We start from the raw sequence: 21,422 nt of genomic DNA, 5'->3' as shown, positions 1-21,422 counted from the left end.
AGATTTTATCAGGCGCTTAAGATATTTTGTTCCCCCATCCTAACTTTGTCAAAAAAAGAGCAAATGTTATGAAAATCACAGGAATTATTGTTAATATAAAGAGGAATGAACACAGTAAAAGACTTGGCAGGTAAATTAATTTGTTTCCATTTTAAAGGGGGGAACAGATTTTATCAGGCGCTTAAGATATTTTGTTCCCCCATGCTAACTTTGGCAAAAAAAGAGCAAATGTTATGAAAATCACAGGAATTATTGTTGATATAAAGAGGAATGAACACAGTAAAAGACTTTTCAGTTAAATTAATTTGTTTCCATTTTAAGGGGGGGAACAGATTTTATCAGGTGCTTAAGATATTTTGTTCCCCCATCCTAACTTTGTCAAAAAAAGAGCAAATGTTATGAAAATCACAGGAATTATTGTTGATATAAAGAGGAATGAACACAGTAAAAGACTTTTCAGTTAAATTAATTTGTTTCCATTTTAAGGGGGGGAACAGATTTTATCAGGTGCTTAAGATATTTTGTTCCCCCATCCTAACTTTGTCAAAAAAAGAGCAAATGTTATGAAAATCACAGGAATTATTGTTGATATAAAGAGGAATGAACACAGTAAAAGACTTTTCAGTTAAATTAATTTGTTTCCATTTTAGAGAGGGGGAACAGATTTTATCAGGCGCTTAAGATATTTTGTTCCCCCATCCTGACTTTGTCAAAAAAAGAGCAAATGTTATGAAAATCACAGGAATTATTGTTGATATAAAGAGGAATGAACACAGTAAAAGACTTGGCAGGTAAATTAATTTGTTTCCATTTTAAAGGGGGGAACAGATTTTATCAGGTGCTTAAGATATTTTGTTCCCCCATCCTAACTTTGTCAAATAAAGAGCAAATGTTATGAAAATCACAGGAATTATTGTTGATATAAAGAGGAATGAACACAGTAAAAGACTTTTCAGTTAAATTAATTTGTTTCCATTTTAAGGGGGGGAACAGATTTTATCAGGTGCTTAAGATATTTTGTTCCCCCATCCTAACTTTGTCAAAAAAGAGCAAATGTTATGAAAATCACAGGAATTATTGTTGATATAAAGAGGAATGAACACAGTAAAAGACTTTTCAGTTAAATTAATTGGTTTCCATTTTAGAGAGGGGGAACAGATTTTATCAGGCGCTTAAGATATTTTGTTCCCCCATCCTGACTTTGTCAAAAAAAAGAGCAAATGTTTTCAAACTTGCAGGATTTCTTATTGATCATAAGAGGAATGAATACAGCAAAAGACTTGCAGGTAAATTAATTTTTTTCCATTTTATAGAGGGCGAACACATTATTTCAGGCAGCTGAAATATCCATCCTCTCCTCTTCTCCTCCAATGCCTTTGTGAAATAAAAAGCACCTGTTTCCAAATTCTCAAAAAATATTATGTGTGATACCATACTAGACATTTCCTTAATCCAGTAATGTCATATTTTACATTAGAACGGGATTTACCAAAAAGTTTACACTCTGATCTTTTCAGGAAGTCTTTATTTTTTTGCCCTGCTATCGGCCAGCTTCCCTCCTCCTCCTTTATGAGAAATGAAAAATTATAAATGCACACAACGTGTTGGAAACCTGTGTTTGTTGACTGACTTTTATTTGTCAGGCTTACGAGACAAAAGCTGAAAAAAAGATCGATTCACTTCGCGTTTAAAATAACACAAAACAGCGTAAAAAGACCTCCACACAAGACCACGTTTATGTATGTATGTATTTTTATTTTGATAGCTGCCGATTAAACTGAAAGTTACAAAAGTGACGTGATCATATGAGTGGTTTTACCGAGAAATCGATCAGAAGCGCCGTAAATATGGTCAGATCCGCCGGATCCACTTCTCTGGCTGCAATGCGCGCTCCCGACACAGGGGGAACAGATTTTCTCAGGGGAACAGAATTTCTCACAAGACCGGTGTTATGGCCACCACCGGCATCATCGCTGCTTCAGTCAGAGACAGCAGGCTGTGTATTTAGGTAAAGCGGTTCCTAACCAACGCATTATTAGATTTATTTAGATAACCAGTGGTGGTTATTACTTGTGGCTGTAGTTGTGACTGTGCCATAGAAATGTATCTTATCTTTTCTGTCTTTTTGCGCTGCATTCACGGCACGGCAAAACTTCACATTATAAGGGTCTTCTCGCTTTGTTATGAACCAGAGCTAGATGTTAGCTATTTCGACGTTTTTATTTGGGCTTGTTAAACGTATCTGCTGCTTCCCGACGAAGAAATCACTTAAGTTATGCCTTATTATCACTGCATCCGTGTTGTGAATATTTATTTACATTTATAATGCTTTACTGAATGCTCTATGCGGTCCGCAAAGTTTTAAGTTAATTTTATTCAATATTACCAGTCGAAGTAAAGCTAGCTACAAGTAACATAAAAGGTAGGCGTTGAAAATAAAGTCGTGCTTCTCTCTGCCATTCACTGTAGAAGAAAATAACGGTAAGACGACACATTTCTCACTTCTGTAAGATAGGCACAGTGCTTAGCAATAAATAGACTTAATTTCGTGGTGTTATGGACGGAAACGTCAGTGTATTTTAATATTAGTTTCATAATAAATGTGCATAACCACTAGAAAGAAGCAGGTAAGAACTGAACAGAAAATGTGGCGTGGTTTTCAAATAAACCTCCAGCGCCCTGACTCAGAAGTTTGTAGAATCACCTTTTGCTCCAATTGCAGCATCAAGTCCTTTGGGGTTACGTCTTTACCAGTTTTCTACAATTACATAGTCAAAATTCACATTTGTTTTGTTTGCAAAATCAATAAGAAGCATGTCATCTTGGTGTGTAAAGGTGGCTCTATTAAAAAAAAAAAGTAATATTTTACAATACTGGAGTAAACGTACTGTATTATATCTTTCACTACTGGCTTCCTTAGTGTTACTGAACCATGTAAGCTTTTTCCACCCATTGTTTTAAAATATGCAGTATAAACAGTTTCTTACTTTCCCCTTCCTTCAGATATGAAACTGATTCATAGCTATTGTGGGGGAAATACAATGAGCTTGCTGCTCTACCAAAGGTTGCACTATAATTTCTAAGTCATCAGTCATTGACTTTGGAAGGGAAACACTTCATTGGCACAAGGCTGTAAAAACACCAACAAAGTCTGGACTTTTAACCAACTAAATTGGATCGTAAAAAATGACTTTTGTGTCACTGTGGCTTCTGACTTTCCCCCTTCTGCTCCAGCACCAGGAATCGTAGCTCCTTTGGACCCTTAAGTCTTTGTTGTGGTTGCTCAGACAAGAGTCGGAAAAAGGTCAGCGTTATTTCCTGCAACAACAGGACCTGTCCTTGTGCGGAGATCAGATCCGCCTGGAGCCACGTTCCCACACGCTTGCCTGTGCCCACATGCTCCTGCTCTGTGATGTGTTACTCTCCCTAACCGAGATCGCAAGGTGCAAGTCTGAGTGTGTCTTTCCTATTCTCACAGAGCGAGCTGTGAAGACAGACAGCCGTTTCATATGTCTGCCTGTCCTTCTGACTATGCTGCTCTTGGTAGCGCTGGGCATAGTTTTCCTTCCCCCCGCCGCGGTCAACATTGTGACGGCTGAGGTCACCGACCACAACCCGGCTTCACCCCTGCTGAACTACAGCAGGATCTCCTTGCCGCCGGAGCACATACCCTATTTTCTTAGCAACAACAAGAAGGTCACCAAGTTATGCCGCCAGGACCCACTCTGCCCTTTTAAAGTAAGATATGGTCTTCTGTTTCTCAGACTCTGGCACATCAAGAACATTTTTTATTTGTGTATGTATAGTATTCTAAGTTTTGCCCAGTGCTGTGAAAAAATATGTTCTTCATTAACACATTTCCTCTGTTTTTGGCTTCTTTGTCTCACCTAGATGTTTCAGGTTATCAGTCAAGCTTTAATTAATTTAATTAATCTAATACAGATTTTATATTCAGTTAAGTTTACCCACAGTTTTATTTGCTGTCGTCATTTTGGAGATTTATTTTACAGTAAATAAGGATTTATTTTGTGTGATGAATGAATTATGTTTTTCCACAGTGTTTCAAATGTAACATCATTCCAAATGTTAAATTAAGTAACGCTGTGCATTTATCCCATTTGTTTGTGTATTGATATTAATACACTTTGTGTATATTATTTATCATCATGTTTAGTTTCAGTTATATGCAACACATTTCCTATTCTATTCTATTCTATTCTGTTTTCACTTTGGGACAGTTTCCTTGTGCTATCATATAGATTAGCTAATTACCAACCTTTGTGTTTTCACCTCATATTTTTCTTGTTCTGTAGTTTAAAATGAATTCACAGGATGATCTGCTGTATTTCACCAGCAAACTTCCTGTAACTTCTTTTCGTTTAATCTCTTTTTGGTGGAGTGATGGATAGATAGAGCCTCTGTAGAGTAAACACTTTGTTTCCTTTGTGACAGGATGCTTTGCAGAATCCGTCGCTCTGTTGGGGCTACGAGAAAAACTGCGACGTAGAGAAACGCTTCAGCTATCCTGTCTGCACCAAGGTTAACTCCGGATGGTAACTGTTCCCAAGACCTCATTCACCAAATCGCATTTGATTCCTCAATAGAATTGTTATTTTAAGCTCAAGCATGTTCCTCACGCACATTGCTGGCTGCGCTTTCCCCTGATCTGCCTAAATCTTGAATGTGTCAGGGCTCGTTCGCTGGACGCAGCCCAGGAGCTTTTCTGGAAGCAGGCTGATTTTGGTTACGTCAAGGAGCGACTCTCTGAACTCAAAACACTCTGCAAGGCCGGCGAGCCGGTACGTCCGCTCATTTCCTTAGTTCTCACGAGCTTTCTGAGTCAACAGGAAAAAACAGGGAGTCCAAAAAAAACAGACTCACTGTTCAACAAAAATGTAAAGACAATCGGCCAGGAGTATTTTTTGCTGTCGCTAAGTAAGTCGGATGGAAAGGGTTACCTTGAGAGACGATCCTCTCTCCCAAACTCTGATAGATGCTTCGTGAAAGTCAATGAAACGTGATTCATTTTCATGGTGCTTTATTTCCCCAGGGAGACTCGTCATTAAAATGCAGCAGCTACGCAAGGTTCTGCAGGGCAACAAATCTGTACCTGGACTTGCGAAATCCACGCAGAAGTCACGAGAGGTCGGTGGCGTTTAGAAGCCGTTTCCCTTCCCCTAATAAAAGTGACCCGAATCTCGACCGTCTTTGCTCTCCAGGTATGACGAGGACTTTATCCGTACGGGGGAGATTGGCGGACGCTGCAAACTGAACAAGCAGGCGCTGGCAGCTGAAGGAGATCACAAGAGTCCTCTGCAGTCCTGGTGAGCGCCAGTCCGTTCACACACGCAAAGCAAACACTTCCTGTAGCGCTTTGATCTGTAGAAATGAGCTTGCAGCTTGTTACAGCTTTTTTTTTTTTTAAAGTGATAAATGTGCAGATCCCGAATAAGCCTGGATTTAAACTTTTACACATTATTCTTTAATTAAAGAAAATTGTACACTTGATAAATGAATATAGAAGGAATCATAATGGAAAAAAACAATTTCTTTAACAGCACAGAGAGACATACCTACTTTTTTCAGTCAAACATACGTCCATCACTAACAAACGGTCTTTACGAGAACGGAGTCGGTTTCACTACGTCTTAAAAAGTAAGAATCATATTTTATTGGTGCAAAACTTCAAAGTTTTATACAAATGAAGACCTGAAAAATACAATTTACCTTTTTAGCAATATCCCTGGTGCCCTTAATAAAACCTAGTTATTCAATGGAGGCCATTGGTGTGTAAAATAATCCCAGTTTAAATCCAGATGTTCCATAAATCCATGATGGAACACTTTGGCACAACTGCAGACTTACCAAGACGGGCTGGCCAGTGAGGGCTTTAGTCAGAGAAGCAGCTAAGAGGCTCACACCGAGATCAACGGCTCAGGTAGCAACTGGACCAATAGGAGGTCAGTCGGGCAACTACACAAATCGTGTCTTCACCCTGTCTGACCACACTTGGTTAGATCAAAAGGTTCTGTCTGTAGATGTGCAGAGCTGCTAGAGACGTACAAAAACATCTGCGGCAAAAGGGGGATGAATACAAATTAAACCCCCACGTATTGGATTTTTCATTCACATTACAACAATGTATTTTTTTTCCCTTCCAGCTTCTAATTACGTTGCTAGGTCACATAAAAACCCAATAAAAAACACTGATGTTTGTTGTGGTCGTGTGGAAAAATATGAAGAGAATCAAGTGATATTAATACTTTTTCAGCAGACAGGGTGTCGTGGAAAAAAATGGATTTTGAGTCACAACTGCAAAGTGCACAAAGACCTTTTAGTGCAATCTTTGTGCAACCTATAAGATCGATTTTTGACAATTGTTTTTCTCTTCAGCTGCCAAATATGAAATGAGGTCCTGAGGGCTCAACACAGTTCCTCTGTCAGCATGCTCAGACTGCAGGGACATTATGCATATGCTTATTATTTCACTATATTATAATCAATTGACAAGACGTCGCAACTTTGTCCGCGAAAAGGGGTTTATAAATAAATTACATTCACTAATTCGGTTACACAAACACAACCCAGATGGTTGCAGAAATGTTGACTGCACACAGCTGTCCTCTGAGGGAAATGGAGAATCCTCCCGAACTAGAATAAATAGAATAGATGTCAAAATTTACGACCTGCAGGCTTCAAGGTTGAGCATTTGGTCTCAACAGATGTGGAACCATGAATAGTCTGTAGTTTAACAGTGTGCATGTAGGGAGTTCATGTACATTATAAACATTTTAACACCATACCCATATACTCATTGTTTTAATGTTCCTCATTATTTACTTCTTTAGAAAAGACATATTTATCAATTGAATGTTTACTTTCACTTTTTCGCTATGTTGATCTATTGTATCGATCGCTGTGTCCTGAGGAAAGTCTTGTAATGTAACTCCTTTTTTATGTGTTATCACACCCACACATAAAATAACCATTCCCTGACCGGGAATCGAACCCGGGCCGCGGCGGTGAGAGCGCCGAATCCTAACCACTAGACCACCAGGGACCTGAAAGATTTTTTTGTGGTGGCCCATCTCACGCTCAGTGCTACTCTAAGGCTTTCATTGATTTTTATTGGTAAAGTGCCTTGAGACATTTGTAGTTGACACTATATATATAAACTGAACTGAAGTGAACATAGTGGGAATCCTCAGTGTAACAGAGACAGTTCTGGATTAAAATAGTTTAGACAGAACTCATGACTACAGTCAATACATCCATTATCATGAATTATGAAATAAGTTTTTAGAATTTTCAGAATTTCCACAGCATGTAGTTTTCTAATTGTATTTTTTTGTTTAAAGATGAAAGGAAAATTCTGTAAAAAAATTTAAAAAAAGTCTCTAAAAAAAGTAGGTAAAATAAAAGGCAGCAATCCTCTTTCCTAACATTGACTCTGAATAGACACAGTTTCACATATCCTATTTATTAGTGTGTCCGTAATAAAACTTTTTATTAATTTATGATGTAATAAACAGGAAGCCAGTAGGAAATCTACACATGGATTGAAAGAAGAAAAGAATCGAGCCAGCCAGGAGTCGAACCTAGAATCTTCTGATCCGTAGTCAGACGCGTTATCCATTGCGCCACTGGCCCTCATGTTAAAGTACTGCCTCCACAGAGCATTTAAAGGCCACGTGACTGAGCACGTGCTTTTCACAGGAGGGGGAGGGGATTTCAGGCACACCGACTCACAGCTCACATAACAAAGGACCTGTGGTTTCCCAAAACCCTGAACACGTTTTAGTTTCTATAAGACTGACCTTTGCTCATGAAATGCCATGTAAAAGTCATTTTATTCTCTCTTTTTTTGCTTCCGGCCTTCAAGCCTGTCCTCATATTTTAGACGGTATAGACATGATGACTATGAAATTATTATTTTTTTTAAGTAAACCCTTTATGACTTCTTTTTGTACAAGCAGAAAGCAGGTTTGTATCTTTATTTAAAGTGCTCGGGAAAAACATTCATACCTCTTAAACATTTTTAATTTCAATGTGTTTTAGTCAGATTCTTTTGAAGCAGTGCACATTTGTGATGTGAAAGGACACTCACTTTCTTACAAGCTAGAAAGTGTGGCAGGAATAATTCTTGCCACAAAAATTGTGGCAAGAAGTGTTGTCCTTGATGGCAAGCCTCTGCTCTTTCTTCCCAATGAAAGATTCAACTTTCACTGCAATTATAGCTGCCAGTGTTATGGGGTGTGTCTCTAATAGCTCTGCACATTTAGAGTGAGATTCTATTCAGTTCTCACAGAATATGTCAAGCTGAGCCATTCTAACACAAGCATGCTTGCAGTATTTTTTTTTAATTTACTTTTTTGAACCTTATATTATTTCTGCCTCACAGAGCACCCTTCCCTTATGATTCCCCTGCTCAGCTCCTTTAGACTAGCCAGCAGCAATTAGCACACACCTGGAGGAACTGCCCCTCTGCTGAGCTCATTATATCAGCTACTTCTCATTGCCATGCTGGTAAAAACGTTAGAGGCTTAATGGAGGAGCGCTGTTGTGATGACTTCCTGAAGGCGGAGTTTAAGAGACAGCGGACCTATTTCAAGGCGTTAAATTAGGAAATAAAATTTCTTTAATCTCATATTCGATGTACATAACATTTTTATAACTGGAGTTAACATACTATTATGCTATAAAATTATACTAAATGCCTGAAAAATACATATAAATGATTGGTCTCCTTTAAAGTAAACCATTCCATTGTAGCTCTGGCTCTATTAGTCTTGTCCTTCTGGATGGCAAGCTTCTGCTCAGTCTCAAGTTTTTTGCGCCAGGTTTTCTTTTCTATGTTAAACTTCCCCTTAGCTTTACATCATATGTGACCAATATTTCCACAGTGTGATTCTTTTACATATTTATCTTTTTTCTTTTCACAAATACAACATGATACCTTTTTGAAAGTGCAGAATGATGATGATCAAAGTTCATAACGTTTTTGTAGGTATTCTGAACTACAGACGTACTCTGAGCTGAACTTCCGTCCCGTGGAAGATGGCCACTGTGACATCATTATAGAAAAACCAACAGTTTTCATGAAGCTTGACGCAGGTGAGTCACTAACTGATTCACGTTCAGCTCTAGTTATTTAAACAAGCCAAGTAAAGATGTCTCAGATGTCCGTTTACATTGTGTTGCCAATCATTTGAACTAAATTGACGTGGTTGTTGCCTTCCTTTTTGGAGAGTTCAGAGTATTGTTTATTCGTTGTTTTCTTGCCCAAAAGAAAAAAAACAACAAAATCTTTTCAGTCATTATAAAAACCCTTATAGTGTTTTTTGTTGTTGTTCTAACAGGGGTGAACATGTACCACCACTTCTGTGACTTTGTGAACCTCTACATCTCTCAGCACATTAACAACTCCTTTAGCTCAGATATCAACATTGTCATGTGGGACACGGTGAGTACCAGTGGCCTCTCTTTACCATTTCATGAGGAATGAAAGTTTGATTTCCAATGTACACCATTATTTTTAGGGTTAAAAAGCAATTCGTGACAAGTAAGTCCAGGAATATTGAGTTGGCAATTTGTTCTAAGAAAATCTAAATGGTTTTCATCGTCCGTAGCATGTTAAAGTTAAGCAAAGGGTTTTTTTCTCTGGTGAATGCGTGTCTTTTTTAAAGGGAAGAATGAAAAGAAGAACAATAGCAAGGTATGCAAGAGTAATCAAAAGTCTCAAAATATTTTGGAAAAGTAGTGGAGACTGAACCTGGAGAGTGAGTTAATCCCAGCTCAGTATAGGTATGTAAAAATGTGGATTATGGTAAAATCTGTGTAATTTAAGAACTGAAAACTCACTTTGGAAAATAATTAGATTTTGACCTGTGAAATATGTTTGAACCTTATAGTTTAGATTAATTTTTTTCTGTTTGTTTTAATATCTGTGCTTATGTTTTTTTTTATTCCAGAGTTATTATGGTTATGGTGATCTGTTCAGTGAAACTTGGCAGGCCTTCACAGACTATGACATCATCCACCTGAAGACGTATGACTCTAAAAGAGTGAGTCTAACCTCAAGTTTTGGTGCAAATTTGTTCTTCTTTTTCAAAAGAAAATATTAAATATTTACTGATTGTGACTGAAAGCTTATAGAGTAGAATTAAAATTTGCATTTGAATACATACAATATTCTTTGTATACCAAAATGTAATCAGGCCCCATAAAGTAAATGTGTAATAACTACAGATTTTATGCAAAAACATATTCCACATTAATCTAAATACAGCAAAACTCTCCAGAATTTTGTAATTATTTTTGTGATTTTTTATTTTTTTTTGCATGGAATGTTGCAATATATTTTCCTCATTAAACCTCTTCCAAAGTCTACTTATTGAAGAAAAAAACACACAGATTGGACACACAAACATTTTTATTCTTTAAATAATTTAATTAGCTCAGTTTTTATTGCTCACCATTTCGGTCATGGACCAATTTTTTTGTAACTATTTATGCTGCAAATGTTCCAATAATCTCAAAGTTACGCGTTGGCGTGAAAAATGTGGAGATCTGTTGATTTTGTGTGAATTTCCACGACTTCAGAATCACAACAAACTGGAGCGACTGAAAACTTGTTTTTTCCTAGCAAATCAGTAATCTCTAAAAGTACAATTAGGAATCAGTAATTAACATTTACATAAATAAATCACCCAAAAAGAAAGCATTAAAATACTCAAGTAAATACTGTTTGCATTACATGTATTCTAATAACAGTATTAATATTTCTCTGCCATGCCTTATTGATGGATTTCCGAACCTGTACAGGTGTGCTTTAAAGATTCCTTCTTCTCCCTTCTTCCAAGAATGAGATACGGTCTCTTCTACAACACACCTCTAGTAAGTTACTCTTCATGAATATGCAGCTGAAAACAGATACCGACATACACTAGAAAAAGACATTGTTTTCTCTCTCACTCTCTGACTACATTCATTTTTTTTTTAGGATCACCAGAATTTTCTGAAATTCTTTCTTTACTTTATTCACAGAGTTGCATCCATGACTGAATTGAGGCCTACTTTTGTTTTATTTCCATTTTTTGTTTGATGTTCTCAAAATTCAGGGTTTTTTTTTACTTGCAAATAGATCAATAAAATTATATATTTTTTATATATATTTGCTGTGATTGCAGTAGAACTTCACATTTTAAATCCAAGTCTTCCAATAATTAATATTGCTGACCACTTGGCGATGTTGTTTGAACAGCCTAGTGCCGTTTTACCTCACATTTGCTTTAAATGTGCCTTACGCAGTTTGATTTCATGCTGAATATTCTGTGCATTGGCTAGGATCCACCCCCCACACACTTTTTTTGATTATTATCATTACTATTATTATTATTCATTGGTCTGTCTCCGGCACAAGCACGACAATATTAGGTTCAGTCAGAAACTTGCAATTTGCGTCAAATATTTATGTAATATATTCAAACCATCAGCAGGTTCCGTGTGCTCGGGTTATTTAAATGATAATTCCAAGGAGATCACTATAAAGATGATAGCATATAAATATGTGTTGTCCTGCGGTTCCAGCCTTGAGGTGTGAAATATTGCTAGGTCAGCCTCAAGCTGAAGCTGATTGCCCCTGCAGCATATGTCATGTTTTTATTCATGCCTTCACATTTAGAAATACTCTGCAGGAGAGTGTGCATGAAATTCTAAGACTTGTGTCAAGTGGATGGTCTCATGTGAAATTCATTTCACAGAGACAGGAATGTATGTTGCTAAATGTATTTGTGTGGTTAGATGTAAAAGAGCCTTACTTCTAAAGCGATTCAAATTATTGATTTTGAGGATATTAAAAGTGAATTTCATGTGAGTGAACAGGTTTGTCTTCTGCCGATTGCAGGTCACTGATTGCCACACTGAAGGGATGTTTAGGGCATTTTCTCAGCACATCCTGCATCGGCTTAACATCCCTCAAAACGGACCAAAGGTAGGCGGGGGCTTTATGTGGAAAAAACGCAATTCTTTCTGAGATATGCATAGGCCCTTTTTCATTAGGGCCTACAATTAAAACAAGCAAAATCTAAAGCAAAGTGGGTAATCTCACCAGTGAGCAGGAGCTCCTGTATTGTGCCTTGGGTTATGTTGCTCTCCCATTCTTTCAATACCTTCTAATCACCTAATTCTTAATCATTTTGTGAGAGCCTAAACGTAAATGGATGCTTTCTAAAATATTTGCATACCTTCATGGAGGATAAAAAAAAGGTAGACGACTTATTGAAAGAGGAGGGAAACCCAGAAATCCTTCTGCCCAACTCCATATGTGGCAAGACAATCTCTGGCTTTATGGGATATAAAGTCTGTCCATCGAGTTTGGGATCCAAATCAGATACCTGGACCACCTCAACTAACCTCTTTGGATTTGGAGGACAAGAAGCTCAACTCATTGATTTAACTCCTTTAAATTAAGTTTTATTCTAGCTGCCTTACAGATGAAGCTCACTTGAATTCTCCAGAGTCGTAGAGTTTGTCCTTTCGGTCCTGCGATCCCAGCCACATGCTCTGAAAGCACACACTTTGTGTCAAATCCTTTGATCAGCTTGTACGATGTGACTGACAGATAATCATTTTGCACTTTATGACCATAAAGTGGTTGTTTTTTTGTTGTTGTTGTTTTTTCTTGTTGCAGGACGATGATCTGAAAGGGACTAATGATGAGTTCACTGACTCTAATCAGCTGTACTGCCAGGAAGGATTAGTACATATGGATCTATGGCCCTATTTGCTTCTAAAACCCAGCTTGCATATTGAGCAGCTCTGAGTTCCCAAGTTTTAAGGAATTATTTCATGAGGATTTCTAATGGAAAATATCTCTATCGCTTGCATTTGAGACCTGAAATGTCTTTTGGTCATGTGGGGTCCTGGATTCTGTTGACCTTGTCATTGCTGTGATTAACACATCAACTCTGCAGTGTTAAAAGAGCAAAGGCTTCACAGCTATAGTTACACAGTTGGGGCACAATCCTCCCTTCATCCTCTAATCTGTAACTCTGCAGAACTCAAAAGATCTTTATGGTGTCCAATTTAAAGCGATCAGATCTTTGTGACCAGAAAATCGTGTTAACCTCCTCCGTTCTTTGTAGCAGCTCATGGGTTATTCATAGCCGTCACCGAAAATATGATAAAAGTCTGTTAAGGGAGACATCGGTCTGTTGCTGATACCAGACCAGGAACTGATATAAATGACCTCTCTGGTCCAAACCCTTTCTGGACTTTTCTTCTTTCATCGCCAGATTAATGGTGTCAAGCAGTTACTCAAACTGTTGCTCGTCTCTTTTATGCCGTCTTCGTTCTCCTCAACCATCCTCTCTTCTTATCTCCCCTTATCGTAATTGCTGTACTGTGTTTTCACTTTCCCCTCAGTCAAAGGTGAGATTAAGAATTTCTGAAAAAGTCCATCCATCCATCCGTAGGCTGGTGCCTGTCCCTATCAGTCATTGGGCGAGAGGCTGCGTCAACTGAGGAAAAGAAGCTGAACCAAGTGATTTAACTCCCTGCTTTAACTAAAGCAGAGTTTGTCCACCTTAGAGATGAAGCTCACTTGAGTCGTAGACTTCGTCCTTTTGCTCCTGCGATCCCAGCCGCATGCTCTGAAAGTACACGCATTGTGTCGAACCCTTTGGTCAGCTTGTACCATGCGATTGACAGATCATCATTTCTTGTTGCACTGAAATTAAATCGAAGTTTTCTTCCATGAAGTGGGAGATCAAAGGTGTCCACACTTTTGCAACCAGATTTTTTTTCAAAAATTCTTCCTTTTTTACCAGATTTGTTTTGTTGTCAGGTGTACATAAAATCATATATTATGATTATATATTATATAAACTTGGAATTATACCACCTTTGAGAGCCACGTAATATTAGTGTAGAAGGTCTACCTGTTCATCATGAACTAAAGGTGGCAGTATAGACTAAAGAAACAAAAGGACTCACTGTTTTCCCCGTTAAGGAGACTTCTCTCAACATTTAGAAATTACTCCCAGAGCGCTTCCAGAAAGCAGACCCTGCTTACTCTGTAGAAAATCAGACATGAGAACTTTGAATTATCAGCTGCTTTCCCATCAGCCCATCTTTTCTGGCCTTAGCTGATGGGTTATTGGTTTCGTCTCTGTTTTCAGGCGGGGCGTGTTCGTGTCACCCTGCTGGCGCGCAGCACAGAATACAGACGGATCCGAAACCAAGTGGAAGTGAGTTCAACACCGCCTTCCGTCTTTCTTCCTTTTTATCTCTGTTGCTCCTATTTTTCTTCATTGTCTTTCTGCTTCTCTCTCTGCCCTTTACTTAAACAACTCTTCCACTCTGTCATTGATTTGCTGCCCACCTCCATTAAGTGGCTGTTTAAAATCTCACTTGTGATAAAACAGTACAAAAAGGCTCGTGATTTATGTTGCGGCCGTTTGCTCACATCCTTCTGTTGCTCTCGCAGCTGGTCAATGCCCTCAAGACTGTTCCTCTGCTGGAGGTCACAGTGGTGGACTACAAATACAAGTGAGTTTCTGCTTGGCGTCGCTTTGTTTGACCGTAGCTGAAAGTTTCCCGCTGTAGACCAGTGGTCCTCAAACGGCGGCTCGCGGTCAACATCCAGAATAAGACATACATTTAGTTTTGTTTTAGTAAGCATTTTGATGATTAAATCCCTGAGTTCTTTGAGGCAGCTTAAAATTGCACTTTTCCCCCTTTTTAGGCTTTTATATTAGTTTTTAAGACATTGTTTAAACCCCCTCATATTTGTTGTCAATTTTTTGCAGACGTTTCTTGTCTAAGTATGTAAAGTTGGATATTTAACGTCTTGAAATCGGGGCTCTGTCTCTTTAAGAAACTCGAGTTTCCGAAACTCTGCCTTCAGGAAGTCATTAAAACAGCGCTCCTCTATTAACCCTGAGAAGTAGCTCATATAATGAGCTCAGCTGATGTGCAGTTCCCCTAGTTGTTTGCTAATTGCTGCTGGCTAGTCTGAAGGAGCTGAGTGGGTTGGTTATAGGGGAGGGGTTATCTGTAACGCAGAAGCTTCGAAGCTTGGAAACTGCAGCCGGAGCTAGGTCCACCTACATTCTAATATAATGTCAATTTCAAAATACTCAATTTTACATAATAATGCTCTTTTAAAATGACATTTTGTTTCCATATGTTTATTGTTTTGAGTGAAAAGAAACTTCTGAACATGAGAATGTGGGTTGATCGTTTACAGTAAATGAACCTTTGACTATTTGAAAAGTGTCTTTGTGGACCCTCAAAGAGTGAGTAGACGTTGTTCCTGACGTTGAGGTGGACAGATGTGGAAATCCTTGTGCGTCTTTCAGGGATGTTCCCTTCTTGGAGCAGCTGAGACTCACCCACAACTCGGACATCTTCATCGGGATGCACGGCGCCGGACTCACGCACCTCCTCTTCCTCCCTGACTGGGCCGTCATCTTCGAGCTGTGAGCGACGTTTCTGTTTCGATTTTACCGTCTGTGAGTGAATGTCAGTCGCGCTTCCGGTTCGGCGGCTTCCTCTTAATAAAGCACCTTCCAACCGCTCGGTGTTTGACTGTGAAATAGCGCCTAATTAATCAGCCACTCATCACACCTGGCAAGCCTGGGCAGACAAAACGCCCATAGGCTGTGTGTGTTTAAATGTGTGTGGTAGCTTAAGTGGCTTTTTTTTTTTTTTTTTTTCACATTTATGCATGGCGCGAGGGAGAGAAGCATGATGGGCACACGTGCGATGAAGAATAGAAGACTGAGGGAAAGAGAGGCGTGGCGGAGAGAACAAGAGCTGAGTGTCGGCGTCTGTCTCTTTTTCAGATATAACTGTCAGGATGAGAGCTGCTATCGAGATTTGGCTCGCCTGCGGGGGATTCGATATGTGACTTGGCAGAAAATGGACAAAGTTGTCCCCCAGGACAAGGTAGGCAAAACTACGGCACGAGCTGCTGCACTTCGACTTCATTTCCCCTTAAATCGCACGTCAATGCTACTTTACAGTGACTTTTGAGTGAAAAATGGGGTGTGTGTGTTTGATTGAACTGCTGAGTCAAAGTTCTTTCCAACCACATTTAGCTGAAATTAAAGCTGCAAATGTTTTTTTGGTAGAAAGTAGAACTTTACACACCTAAACACTGTGTTTGGCGGTCTGTAACAGTGGAAAACTGAAAACTAGACAGCTGAACATTTCTTGTAGCTCTTTCACTAAGACTAAATTTTGCAGGTAAGCCCAACCTTATTCATGCCCCTGGCAAGTTTAGATTTAAGGTTCTATTAGTTCAACCTGTAGGTTTCTGATAGGAAATAAAAAAGGCTCACTCGAAAGATGTTAAAACTATTTTGACAGAGTATATATATGTTTAAAAAATGCTGTTTCAATTTACATTTCAATAAACAAATTTTGAAAATAATTTATATTCTTCTCAATAGCCAGTGGAACAGTCGAGCCTTTGTTATAAGTGATGAGCCGCTTTTTGTTGTTTCCACTGGTATTTTGACAATTTATCTTTGACGATGGGTTCACATTTTTTTAATCTTTAGCTCCCTCCACAGATTTAAGTTGTGTTTCTGGCTGGGCCTTTGAAATAAGTTAACATTAAAATTCAAAGATTATTTTAAAATTAAATCGGTAACACTTTATTTGATGGGGTGTGCATGAGACTGACATGACACTGTCATATACATGACTTAACGCCTGTTATAAATAGTTATAAACATGTTATGAACATGAAGGAGTCTTCATGAATTTTTGCGACTGGTGTCATGAAGTGTCATTTGGCAAATGACACTTTTAATGCAAAGTTGACAATTTTAATGAACTTTTGATGCAAGTTTTAATGCAACTTTGCATTAAAAGTGTCATTATTTACTGAATGACTCTTCATGACAACAGTCGCAAACATTCATGAAGACTCCTTCATGTTCATAACAGATGTTATGTCATGTTTATGACAGTGACATGTCACCCTGTCAAGTAAAGTGTTACCATTAAATCTAACAATGAATATGAATTCATGCCACAGTTTTCAGATTTTTACTAGTCAAAAATCTTATTCCTCCCGGCTCGCAGTTCTTTGTGTTGGTAAAATCCCAGGAAAGTACATTGAATTTTGTGGTTGTAGTGTTAAATAAAAAATAAAAAAAACTCAAAATCTAAGAACGTGTTTGCAAAATGTTATAGTTGCAATATGCGTTTACAGTCCCAGCACCCTAAACTTTTGTTGGCAGGTTGAAAACACAAACCCCCGCCCTGCTGTACTCTTCTATAAAACTTTTCTTTCGCTACACGTCTTCTCTCATGCTCTTCTAGGGCCATCATCCGACACTTGGGGACCATCCTAAGTTTACCAACTACTCCTTTGATGTGGGGGAGTTTATGCGCATCGTGCTGCAGGCGGCTGATTATGTCACCCGGCATCCCAAATGGCGGCGCGGCATCCGTCACGATGAACTCTGAAGCGTCTGACACCTGCAGCGGAGGCCTTTACTTGAATTTCAAGCGGAGTGTGTTTTAAGGGCGTTGCTAAAAGTTACCTCGCCAGCCGGCAAAATCTCAGTCGCCACAGTGTTACGTTCGCCACCTCCGGTCTGCTGCTCCGACGGATCCGGATGAAAGAAAGAAGTACGGCGACAGCTCCGGCTTTTGAGTAGCTTCCACCAGCCTTGTTAGTGTCGGATCAGTGGAAGGCTGCGCGGAGCTGAAGCAGCTGGAGAGCGATCAGACGCCCCCCCCCATGTTTCTTCATTACCTCCGCAGCAGCCACTACATTCCACGTCGTCAAAGTCGGTAAATGAGCAGCTGTTTCAGCACGCCTTCACGTGCGACGTCCCGTCCGCTTCCATCAGCGTCACGTTGACGGGAGCCTCTCGAGGGCTGTTGACAATCATGGTACAGTTTTTGCGAGCGCAGCCAGAGGAAACCAGCCGAATGTCAAGGATAGTCGCAACACATGGAGTGAAACACTTCCCCTGTTACTTTTAAGTTTTCACTTCGCTACTGAAGCGTAAAAATACATACATTGTAATCTCAGATCAATTTTACGAAACACTATAGGTTTGTTTTTACATGCGGAGCCTTGTGAAAGTGTTCAACATTATTATTATTTCCACATTTGTCACATTACAGCCACTTTTCACTGTATTTGATTTGTTTTTGTACTTGATAGAACTCAAAGTAGCACATAGTTGTGAAGTGGACTAAACCGATTCTAAATATTGTCTAAATTTTGTTAGACATGAAAATCTGCTGCCCCTAAATACAACCCAGTGCACCCAGTTTTCCTGCAGAGGTCCACAGCTCATGTGGAAGAATTTGGTGCGTCCCACACTTTTGGCTTGCAGAGAGGCGGTTCTACAAAGTATGAATTTAGGGGCCCATATACAAATTCAGACCACACTTCTCAGATTTTATTTGTAAAAAAAAAAAAAAACAACAACATAAAGGCAGTTCTTCATTTTCATTACACTTTACAGTAATGAGCTACCTTATGCTAGTTTGTGACGTAAACTCCCAGAAACTCGGACATGAATGTGTAAAAATTTAAGAGGTTTGTTTTCATTTGAAAGGTGCAACATGTGTGTAACATCCCAGTCTTCATTCATATTTTACTCTCGTTGTTTGGGTCCGGTTTCATGCAGGAACTGCGTCGTACTAAAGCCGTTTTCGCACTGCAAGGAACGGAACGGAACGCTTCAGTCCGGTTCCACCCGTACTGCAGCCCTGTTGTGTTTACATATAACTGAGGGCGGCATGGAAGCTGTACCTGACGTCATTATTCTTGAAACTAAACAATGGTTTCGCTGTAGTGGCCGAAGCCATTTCCTCAGAGATACGGCGGGAAACTTTCCCATTCCTCATTGACCGATCTGGCTCATTCTGTACTCGTTCATCAGGGAGTAAGCGGAGGAAAAAAAATTACCTCATCATGGGACCAGGGAACAGCAGATTATTGAGAGGAATTAATCGCAAATTAAATATAATAATAATAAAAATATTAAAAAGAGCAGTCTTCACAAAATACAGTAAGAACAGTTTAGTGAGAGCCAGCTAGACCCGATCAACGGCTGACTGCAAAACAACCAACGGCTGACTCTAAACCAATCAGCTGCTGAATTCAAAGCAGCCCCATTTGGCCGGACCGATTGGAACCACAGCCGGGTGGAACCGGGTCGGAAGTTCTAATGGAAACACGGTCTACTACTTTGAACCTGTGCCGTTCCGTTCCGTTCCGTTTCGTTCCGTTCCTTGCAGTGCGAAAACGGCTTATGTACACGTGATTCAAATATTCTCATCGCTACGGTAACTCTAAAAGGTAAAGACAGACCAGGCAGTCGGGAGGGTATTTCTTTTGAAGCATCAGTGTTAATGTTTGAGTTTTGTAGTTAGTATTATTAAAGCAAATTCAATTATGTGTCGCTGAAGTATAACACTCCAGACAGATTTGTGAGATTTTGTTTGTTTAACTTTGATTGTTACACATTTGTTTACATTTTAACTTTTGTCACAATCACGGTTGAAACTTTAGTTGTACATTTGATGCTGGTTGTTTTATGTTTTTAAACACCTTTGAGTCTCCAGATAGTGACATTATGAAGAGTCTGCTACGATCTGTAAGTTTTTCAACGCCCCTAGAGTGCTAATTAACATCATATATGATGATAATTAAGTTGAGGAAGAAGAAGAAAAAAAAAAAAGTACAACATGTGTGCAGTCTAATACAAAACAGAGTACTTTCATCTGTGGGCACAGTTTTGTTTTTTATTTATCAATGGTTTTCCTGAACTACTAGACATTTTTGAATTCAAAAGCAGTGTGCTATTTTTGAAATAAATAATTCTTCTAAAATGCTGATGCGCACGTGTGTGTGTGTTTTTTTTTTTTGCTTGTTTGTTTTTGCGCACATTAGGTGCAACATCAAAGATTTAATTCATCTCAATTTAATCAATCCACTTCTGAAGTCTGACCTTGCTGGGGAGGAACCGGAGCGTCCGTCTGTTCGGTTCCTGCTGATGCCATGCGGCTCTTCGCTACTGATTCCTTTAGTTTAGAGAGCCGGGTTGTAAAAAGATTGAAAGCTCTTTCTTTGTTTTGATTGTCACCATAATATATATATATCTGAATAACCTAAAAAATCTGCTTGATTTAGAAGTGGCATGTCAACGCCACATGGGGGCAGTGTAACACCACGCATGAGGCGAGACGTCAAGCCTGCACTCTAGATTCGCTCCTGGCTGCTGCTACAACGGAGGCGCCAGGAAATAAATAATTTACAAATACAACTGAGCAGGTAGTGTTTGATGAGTTGCATTTTCTTACTGTATCACAATTTCTTTTTTCTTTTGTTTTCTTGTTTTGCAGCGGACGGTGGAGCTCCTGTGTACTATTGACAGGACGCCGAGCCCGTCTGGTTTGGACACCATTTCTGGCTCTGCTCGGGTTGACCTCGCATAAATGAAATACAGCTTCTTGAAGAAAAACACAAAAACCCAAGTATGTGTATGCTCAGTAACTCTCTGAGTTCTGAGTGGATGATGCAACGCAAAAAACGACTACGGTCATATCTGCTCATAAAGGTGTCAGGGGGTTTGACTTTTCTGCTCCTGAGAGCTCGTGCGCGTCTCTAGCGGCAGACGCAGAATATGCACACAAGCGCAGTTAGTGGTGTTGCTCCAACACGTTTTCATCTGAACAAACAGGAGTCACATTCTCTGCCTGAAGCCTCGGCTCGACGTTCTATCGATACTTTTAATGGTTGTTGCATTTAGTCGTGTTGCAGATAAAGTCTTAAGCAGATAAGCAGAACGTTTTCCTGCAACTCACAACCAGTTTGGTTGTCAAACCTCTTGCCTTATTTTCCCGCTGACATTGTTTTGATTGCCTAAAAGTGACCTTAGAGTTGTCTGTTTTTGCAATTTTCCAACATGACGATATAACGTCTCGTTGTTGAACTCTGTGGTTGAACATTTGCTCCCGCATCTCTAGCTTCTGTAGGCGTCAAGCTGTTCTTTTCATTTCAGTGAAGTAAAGAGAATGGCTTCCTACGTCTTAAAAATGGAGACCTTTCATTGACACATTGCAATGCACTTTAATGTATAAATGTTTTCTCACTAAAAACATGTTTAATGGCGCAAAAAGCACTATTATAATGCACCAACTACTTTCCAGTTTAAAATGTTCCAAAAATATTAGAATCGGTTTGACTTAAAGCACAAAAATACCAACACAACACTGGTAGATGTGCAGATTGATGAATATTGATGTGTTTGTTTTTGTTAAGTTTTTCAGTTCTCTAAACGAACACTAGATGTTGGTAAAAAAAAAAAAAAAACAGTAGTTTGTTAAAAATGCATCGTTGCGAGGTCAGACGCACCAGAAAAAACACCCTTCTGTTTGTT

The 21,422-nt window shown here is 39.1% G+C and overlaps 1 protein-coding gene and 2 non-coding genes across 4 annotated transcripts; 1 reads left to right on the top strand and 2 right to left on the bottom strand.

The window, feature by feature from the left end:
* Nucleotides 1–1,949: 1,949 nt before the first annotated feature.
* Nucleotides 1,950–19,878, top strand: eogt (EGF domain-specific O-linked N-acetylglucosamine (GlcNAc) transferase). Of its 2 annotated transcripts, XM_008409573.3 has the most exons (16): nt 1,950–2,008; nt 3,479–3,738; nt 4,453–4,553; nt 4,691–4,799; nt 5,051–5,145; nt 5,220–5,324; nt 9,008–9,114; nt 9,360–9,463; nt 9,972–10,064; nt 10,825–10,896; nt 11,906–11,992; nt 14,181–14,249; nt 14,489–14,550; nt 15,363–15,482; nt 15,849–15,951; nt 17,338–19,878. In XM_008409573.3, exons 2-16 carry the CDS (start codon nt 3,532–3,534, stop codon nt 17,482–17,484), a joined length of 1,581 nt encoding a protein of 526 aa, XP_008407795.2. In that variant the 5' UTR covers nt 1,950–2,008; nt 3,479–3,531; the 3' UTR covers nt 17,485–19,878. The 2 variants fall into 2 exon arrangements, with proteins under 2 accessions (XP_008407795.2, XP_008407794.2); XM_008409572.3 differs by lacking the exon at nt 1,950–2,008 and having other exon boundaries at nt 2,022–3,738.
* trnae-cuc (transfer RNA glutamic acid (anticodon CUC)) lies at nt 6,989–7,060 on the bottom strand. Its single transcript has one exon. It is a non-coding gene; the product is annotated as a tRNA-Glu (tRNA).
* On the bottom strand, nt 7,578–7,650 carry trnar-acg (transfer RNA arginine (anticodon ACG)). The gene has a single exon. It is a non-coding gene; the product is annotated as a tRNA-Arg (tRNA).
* Nucleotides 19,879–21,422: the final 1,544 nt, after the last annotated feature.

Source organism: Poecilia reticulata, chromosome 5 (assembly GCF_904066995.2).
Source record: "Poecilia reticulata chromosome 5, P_reticulata-male-v2, whole genome shotgun sequence".
Taxonomy (NCBI): domain Eukaryota; kingdom Metazoa; phylum Chordata; class Actinopteri; order Cyprinodontiformes; family Poeciliidae; genus Poecilia; species Poecilia reticulata.
The sequence above is the reverse complement of the archived record's forward strand: the minus strand, read 5'-3'. Positions and strand labels throughout refer to the sequence as shown.

Bases quoted from the DNA above. Each gene is read 5' to 3' on its own strand.
- eogt (XM_008409572.3), top strand. From the start codon at position 3,397: ATGCTCCTGCTCTGTGATGTGTTACTCTCCCTAACCGAGATCGCAAGG. The intron at 4,554-4,690 runs GTAACTGTTCCC...TGAATGTGTCAG, and splicing joins ACCAAGGTTAACTCCGGATG to GGCTCGTTCGCTGGACGCAG. The intron at 9,464-9,971 runs GTGAGTACCAGT...TTTTTATTCCAG, and splicing joins ACATTGTCATGTGGGACACG to AGTTATTATGGTTATGGTGA.